This window comes from Pteropus vampyrus, unplaced genomic scaffold, assembly GCF_000151845.1.
Source record: "Pteropus vampyrus isolate Shadow unplaced genomic scaffold, Pvam_2.0 Scaffold302, whole genome shotgun sequence".
In the NCBI taxonomy this organism is placed as follows: Eukaryota; Metazoa; Chordata; class Mammalia; order Chiroptera; family Pteropodidae; genus Pteropus; species Pteropus vampyrus.
This window is the reverse complement of record NW_011889083.1, coordinates 1661370-1669588: the sequence shown is the minus strand read 5'-3', so window position 1 is coordinate 1669588 and position 8219 is coordinate 1661370. Positions and strand designations below refer to the sequence as shown.

General features: G+C 41.9%; 1 protein-coding gene across 2 annotated transcripts in view; it reads right to left on the bottom strand.

Moving 5' to 3' along the window:
- Window positions 1–23: 23 nt before the first annotated feature.
- The window catches only part of POU6F2 (POU class 6 homeobox 2), a 462677-nt gene continuing 454481 nt past the window's right edge, over window positions 24–8219 (bottom strand). The window contains exons 10-11 of one of the 2 annotated variants that reach the window (XM_011376695.1): window positions 4062–4230; window positions 24–598 (exon numbers count right to left, since the gene is read on the bottom strand). In XM_011376695.1, coding sequence (XP_011374997.1) covers window positions 94–598; window positions 4062–4230 — 674 coding nt within the window. In that variant the 3' untranslated portion in view covers window positions 24–93. The remainder of the gene's footprint in view (window positions 599–4061; window positions 4231–8219) is intronic. The other variant, XM_011376696.1, reaches the window with a different exon arrangement.

Here is an 8219-nt window from a genome sequence, read left to right as displayed (position 1 = left end):
AATTAATTAATTATTATTATTATTTATGGTGATATCTCAAGGGTATAGTCTAATTTCTGTGGAGTTTGCTTCTGATTCTGTGTGGGTGTCCCTTTAGGAGTTTTCTTCCAGAGAGTCTGTTAAGGGCTCCAGAGGGACGGCTGAGGATGGCTCGTGCTGTTTTAAGCGTTTAATTGTGTTCTTCAGGGCTTGCCTCTTATTGCAGAACCAAACTCTAACTACTTCCCGATCATAGTTCAGCTTTTCGGCAATTTCGGTCATTTCCTGCCCCGAGGGGTGTGTGTTCTTCTCAAAGTGGGCATTGAGGATCTCAAGGGCCTGGGGCGTGAAGGAGGTGCGCCGCTTGCGCTTTTTGGACGGCTCACTCCCGATAAACTCGGTCAGGTTCTGCATGCCTGCTCGATGGCGGGCCTCAGCCTCAGCCATCCACCGCTCAAGCACCGGCTTGATCTTCTGGGCACTTTTAGGGGTGATGTCCAGCTTTTCAAACCTGGCAGGATACAAAAGGCCAGGGTTCAGTTTGGCTGTCAGACTGCTAGCTATAGTGTTCTCTTGGGCTTCCTGTGGTAGGAAAAAGTGGCTTCTCAGGATGGTGTGTCTGGGGGGAAAATTGAGAAAGAACAGTCTTACACTGAGTCCTCTGCCAGGGTGGGCCTCCTGCCTGCCTGCCTGACTGACTGGCAGAGCAAATTCACTCCAGATTAGCAGCCAGCTGCAAGGTAGCCATCCCCGCTCAAGCCAGCCCTGCCCACATGCTTCATGCCAGTGCATGCAGCCCACACACCCACACACAGATGAAGGTGAGCAAGGTGGAGACAGCACAACACACGAACCATCACGACGGAAATAAAACTCGCAGATCTTTTTCCTGTAAACTCTTAAGATCTAAGCTTTTATTTTAATCATACCAGCACCATTTCCCCATCTTCAAAATCCTTAAGGCAAAAATTAACACCCGAAATGATATCAAAGACAACAGCTATTACATTCTTTCATTTAAAATGATTCTTTTTATGTTTTACTTTTGGTTTTCCTTAAATTCCCCCCATTGACTTTATTGTAGAAATATAGAAATATATTGTAGAAATATTGTAGAAATATTATTATAATATTATTATAATATTAAATATTATTATAATAGTGATGGCAAGTAGGACAAGTTTCTGTGTGACTCTCTTTTCATCTTTGTGTCTCATTTTAATCTCTCTCTCTCTCTCTCCTTTCTCTCTCTCTCTCTCTTTCAACCTCCACCCTCTGCTAACAAACAATTTTCACCATGTGTAAGTTAACAACATGTTCCTTTTTCAAATACAACATGGCTCCTTGCTACTTTACTGGTAGATTCAAACAGCTGGACACATTGTAATCACTATGAATACTCCTCCTTGCATGTGCTAAGGCCACCTCGTGTTTTCCAAACCCGATCCAATGTAATGGTGTCCTTTTGCACTAGGGCATCAAGCTGTGTTTAATGTGTGATATCTACAAACTGTACTTGAATGATATTATTTTCTGTAGATGAGTACTTCTGTATATCAATTGCCATTAGCAATTCTTTGCTACATCTACTTTAAAAAATATGAAGCATCTTGACAAAATTATATATAGAGTGTTTTAAGAGGTCATCCTGGTATCAAATTCATGCTTATTCTCAATGAAATACAGAAACATACCAATACGTTGTATTTGTTTGTTTATTCTAAATCCAAATTCACAAACTTCCAGTATGACAACTTTGGATAAATAGAATTCTCCTCTCTCTTTTAAAGTTCAGTGCTGTTGACGAACAACTGTCTGACTGCAGAGTGCATCTTATTACAATAGTCTGTTTTCATACAGCTAAAATAAACCTGCTTTAGTCAGTCAGAGAATGTTTTAAAAGGATGTTTGCAAAAAGGGATAAGCTTCCTTTATGTGCCATAATCTTATATTTGGAGCTGCGTTTTCGATATCTTATGTTGTGATAAGCAGTGCAAATAGTATCAAATTTTAATGTGATTCCCATAGCATCCCCTTCCAAGCATAGTTCAACCAGTTGTTTATTTTCAAAAAATCCAACTTCCAGTACTGGTCAAAGAGGGAAGGAGTACATTTTGCTTTCAATACAAAATGAACAAATAATTTAATGTCATTTAAGGAGCTTGTCACTTGTGGCAAGCTTCCCTGAGGCTCTCATTGTCTTGTTAATTGCTGTATTTCACATTTTACCATCATTCACTATAAAAGCCCCAAAGCTTAACCATTTGCTATCATGACAACAGGATTTACAGAGCCATGGCTGAGGACAAAGCTTATGATAGGGATGTGTACTGATGCTGTTTTTTCTTCTGTCTCTAATAAGAAGGGAATCATCAAAGCAATACCTGGGAATCTCTGCAGCTAAGAAGGGAGAAGTGACACCTGGGTGTGCAGGCTCAAATGCAGATTCCTTCCCACCCCTTAACTTAACTTGAATTGTTGCATGCCAGATCTTGGTTTCTTTCAAGACTTTCATGTTTTTCTTGGTAGTTAGCTCTTAAAACTACATCATAGAAACCTTAGAAGCCATGACACATAGTGAATTCTCAAGGTCTCTTCTCATTCCAGTCATAGTTTTTTTTGGCTTCCCATGGGGAAGACTTTAGAAATCAACACGTTTGTTTGGGAATGCCCAAGAAATGCCACTTGTGTTAGTGAAAACATTAGATAGCACTTAAACCAATAAAAGGAAATAAGATTTTAGGACTGAAAATGAGCCAAAGAGGACTTTAGTAACATAGCAAATTGGCAGCAACCTAAAAACTTGTGGCTGCTTTTACTGCAAGGCTGTCAAGATGAAACAAAATTAATGTTTCCCAACAGGGAGCAACAGTATTCATATCATTCATTGATGCTGTTTGTTAGTGTTGATGCTTCTGTACATGTTGTTTGGAATAACATATATAAGCCTTGAAACAAATTTCCCAGCAGTAGTATCCTTGTATAGACTGAATAAAGGTTATTTTCTACAGGGAGGTATCTTATAAGAAAAAACAGTAGGGGAGGCCATAGAAGTGAGAATCCTATGGCGCTTTTTGTATTTAACAACAATCAATGGGTTTTATGGAAAATCATTGAGCAAAATGTGAGCTGCAAGCTACTACCCCATACTGATGTTATTTATAACCTTAGTCTTAAACTGCAGGAAAAGTACACTTCCGTCCTTTGGGGAATACATTAAAAGTATAAAGAGCAGATAAAAAGACAGCATTTCATGGATCACCAAGAACAAAATCCACTTAAATGAGTTTGGAGTTGGTTTCTTGGCTTTTCCTGATGGAGGAGGACTCATAAGGCATTGCCCAAGAGGAAAAAGCTCTTACAGAAGTGCCTTTGCTACCTCATGCATAAACATGGGATTAGTGCAACACACACATGCACGTGCGAGATCTCCTTCTGGCGACTTGACCCAGATCAACTCGAACACAACCAAGGCTAGATTCTGTCATTTATTTATTTATTTTTTTGGGGGTGGGCAAGATTAGGCCAAATTCCCACTACCCTTTTCTGAACTATGTAAAGCAGACAGTTCTTTTTAAAAATGCGTTTTTAAAGGTGTGTTTGAGAAGGCAAGTTAAAAAATTCCTTCGAGGTCACAAGATGGTTGATTTTTTTAAAGGTATGTTTTCTTGGAAAATCCTGATAGCCGCCATGAACAGAAATGGTGAAACTGTTAACACCAATTGCGACTGGCAGATTTACGTTTGCTTAAATCATCTATTTGTGGACGGGTAACCATGGCTCTCAGTTGCATAGGAAGGTGAGTCCAGGAAAAATGCCTTTGGCCTGGGAGAATATATTTCCAATGAGACAGCCTTGGAAGTTCTTTGTGAGTTGACAGGAGTTATCAAGCCAGGACCCGCAAATCTGCTTTAGTACCTTTAATTCCATCAATATCACCAATTCCAACATATAGCCACCCCAAACTTTGTTCCTGCATTTTACCCCTCCAGCTTTGCCCACCCAAAGAAGAAAAGCTGAGCTGTAAGGACAAACGAGGCCCAACCGGCTAGGAGAGATGACAGCATGCGGGCGCGGGTTACCTGCAGATGGCTGACTGGCTGTACGCAGGGCCCTCTGTAGCACTGAGAGCCTGTCCCACCTGAGTCTGGGTCAGGCCAAGAGACAGGCGCCGGATTTTAAAAGCTTTGGCAAATTCTCGGATCTCCTCCAGATTAACCCCATCCACCTCACCCGCGGCCGTTTGAGGATCTGTGGAGATGTTTTTAAAAATAGGATCAATACGTCAACACACATCGAGTAATATCTGTTTATTATGGTTTACAGGAAAGTGTCTCTCTTCAGTAGCAGAGCAGCAGGGAAACCAACATTGCAGAATGTTCTCTGTCTCCCACGTGAAGCACCCAAGCCCCCATCCTCAACTCATTGCACCTCCACAAAACATTCTTCAAGATATTTCTATCCCAGATAAAACCACAGGCTACTCATACTGCCCCTTCCACAATACAAGAGTGTGTTCCTTAGGGCTTAACTAATAGTTCAGGAAGGCACCTGCTGTGGGGGAGGCAACTCCATTTTGCCTATAAATATGTTCAAATATTGTGCAAAAATATACAAATGGAAAGGTTTCAGTTTGAAATGCCTTAATTGGAATCTTTAGTGCTAAAAATTGCCCTCGAAGTAAATAGTGGTTTGTGTTTTTCCTTCATCCGATCACTAATACAGCCAGACTAAGAGATGATAATGTTCTAATTTCTTATGTTCACATTAACCCTTCAGAAGAGTGTGCTTGTGAAGCTTTGAGACTATTTCCCCACCTCCTCACAACAATTTACTGACACAGATGCCTTTGTTCTCGGAAAGGGCACATAATAATAAAGGCCTACGGCAGGAAGGTTCCTTTGGTGCCAGATAACTCGGTAAATTTAGGACTTATCAAGGGAAATGATACAACAGCTGGAGAATAAACCCCCTCCCAACTGATCTCTGGATAAATGAAAGTGCACACCAAGCTGGAGCCAGCATGGGTTGGAGATGGTGGAAGATTTCAAAGTGCTGCTCATTCCTGCCTGGAGTGAAGCCATTCTCCCTGCCAACTGACTCTATTGTTCTTCACCTCATTCTACAGACTTAAATGAAAAGTTTTTCTCTTCCTGTTTCTGCACAATAACCCATCAATTTCAGTAAATTCGAGTACTTGTCTAAGGACTGTAGTGGACTATATTATTGTTCTGGGCTCAGGGCTATAGGTACTCTTGTTATCAAGAAAAAAAATATTTGTATCTCAAGGGTCAATTTCTCAAGGACTTTAAAATGTTCAAATTTGTGGGTGGCTTGGAGCTTCGCGTATAGATTCTCTCATTACAGGGCAAATGGACTCTTAATAGAAACAGTAATATTGATGTACGCTGTACCTTGATCTTCACATTGAAAAAAAGTCCTGTAGGATTTTTATGTCATTAGTCATAATTTCATTATGGAAAGATTGAAAAGTGATATAACCACTGTAATCAGTCTGCATTTCTTAAGTGACTCCTGGGGGCCCTAATGAGTGGAGTGAGGAGGCAAGGGCAACAGAAGAGGCAGTTCTAGCCTCCATGGTGTTTACAGTCTATAGAGGGTTGAGGCCCAACACTGTAAATGAGAAAAATTAGAGAAAAATACCAGGCAGAGTATAATCAAGAACCGATGATGTGACACCCATACTGGAATTTACAGAGAAAGGAGAAGTGACAGGAGGGAGGATTCATCTGGATCTTACCCAATGGGCAGCTTTCAGAGAATGGAGGGGCTGTGTTTTGGTCAGTGGGAACAGCCCACAGACAGGCACAGATGCAAGGAGGAGCAAAGCCTGCAAGGGTTTTGGTAGGGTGGAGTGGTGAATATTTCAGTGTAGGACATTGAGAATCTATGTGCGTGGGCAGGGGTAGAGGATTGCTATAAAACTGGTTTAGCTGTTAAGATTAATTAAAATTCTTCTTTTTCTCCCCAAATTCCCCCCTCCCACACCCTGAAAGGCAGCAACACTTGGTCAGTGAAAGACTTGCTTGGATTGTCCCTGATGGAGGCTACCCTCTGGATCTTAAAGCCCACCAGTGTAGCAGTCTGGAGCGGCTCGAAGAGTTTGCTAGGGATTCTGGGAGGTCGCATCCACACACAGGCAGCTTTGAGCCCCTTTTCTCATTTCTTCCTTTAAAAATTCCTAGAGCAGAAGTTGCAAATGAGCAGCTTGCAAATAAAACTCAGCTTTCCTAATGTTTACATGGTTTTTGAATTACTTGCCAACATTTAAACATTGAGAGATTTCTAAAGAAAAATCTAGATTTTCACGTTCTTTTGAAATGTTAGAAGGTTTGGCTGCACTAGGGCCATATTTGCACTTGGGAACATCGGCTGAAACAGACTCTGGCTGCCTCTTCGGCTGCTCATCATCTTCACCTTCAGCCCTCCTCAAAACTCCTGCTGCTTTGCTGAGCCCATTTTGTGACCCTGCATTTGGAGAATGCAGGGGATGAAACTGATTCTGGGTGGGGGTGGGGAAGCTGGAAAAGTCCTAGATAGTACAATGGTTGCTGCCCCCAAAGGGCCACGGTACATAAACAGAACAAGATGTGCAGCGTATTTGTGATATTAACATTTCACAGGGGAAGGAGGACAATTATGATGAAAAAAGTGTAAAAGGCTCCTCGTGGGGTGGGAGTAGGAGTGGGAGTGGGGGGGTGGCGATAGTAAAATAACGGCTGAGACATTCGGTACAAAATGGCACAGTGAAAGAGGAGCCTGGCCCCCATCCAAGAGAGAGGGAAGAGGGGCTTGGCAGCCTTGCAAGCGTGGGCAGTGGAGATTCAAAACTGATGGTAAAAAAATGAAAGCCAGAGACTTTCCTTGTAACAATATGGCTTTTAGGATGGTGGCTTTCTTAATATGGCCGGTGTAAGAGTCACCTGGAGTCCAGGGATGTGCATTTTTAACAAGTACCACAGGCAATTCTAATGCAGGAGAACCACTGGCCCCACAGACACAGGCCTTCTCTGTGGCTCTTCATGACCAAGTTTGGGCATGCCACCCTCTGCAGGCCACTGTCTTCTTTGAAAACTTTACCACCAGGTTCCACTACACAGAAAACTTGCTCTACCCCCTGTATAAGACCAGTGAACCAGAAGGGACTGTGAGGAGGGCCTCCTGGGCAGGTGTCCAGTCCTTGCCCTTCCCACCCCCAGCCGTGCCATATACCACTGCAAGTGGCAAACATCTGGGTGCCGCTGGGCTTCGGCGGCCAGTGTAATTTGGAGTTAGGAGCAGAATTTTTCTCTGACAAAGCTAAATAGCCCCTGTAGAAATATTAGTCCCATCTCTAGATCAATAGGAATCAATTGAGTTAACCAGCATGTGAGGGGTGGGTCTTTAATCTGGAAGGATTTCCCTCATCTACTCCAGTCTCAGGGCCTGTGCTGCCACCAGACTTAGCAGTGCAGTACTGGGTAGGTTTATGACTTGGGCTAAATTTTCTGTAAATCCAGTCTATCTTATTTCTTCCTCTTTCCTTGCTGCCTTTAATGTTTGTCTCCTTACTAGTTCCTTAAGTACAGGAACTAAATTTGTGTGTGTGTGTGATTGTGAGATTGCTTTTTGCCAGATCTTTGACAATAACCAGAGTTGAAAAGAAAGTTGTGGACTCTTATCCCCATGCATTGAACAGTGTTGTTATCGAACTTCACTCTGAAGCTCAGAGATGTGAGTGCCTCCCCTGCGGAGCCCAGTGGCTTCCATGAGCCCCACACAGACATTTTTTATACTTGGAGGCTGAATTCCTTCTTCTTCCTTTCACATATTTCTCACTCTTTTTCTTGGTTCTACTTATAGAGCTGAAAAGATAGAGTTTCTTGTGAAATTTAAACAGGGTGATGGTCTATTGGACAAAGATCCAAGGAAAGGAATCAGTATCTCTTTTTGCGCAATTTGTTGATTGCTGGAGATGAGCTGCCCGACTTTCTTTATATCGGTGTTCTTCTCAATCAAATCAGATGGCAAAATGTATTATTATGGTGTTGCTTCATGGGCCCAAAGACCACAAAATTCTCTCCAACCAAAGAAGAGGCTTATCCATGGAAAAAATATTAGTTTTACCCTGATTATTGCATGTGTGATTTGTCTTCACACATTGAAATAATTCATTAGATGGTGTCTGTAAGATGTTTTGAATTAATAAAAAAGATGATGATATATATATATGTATATAC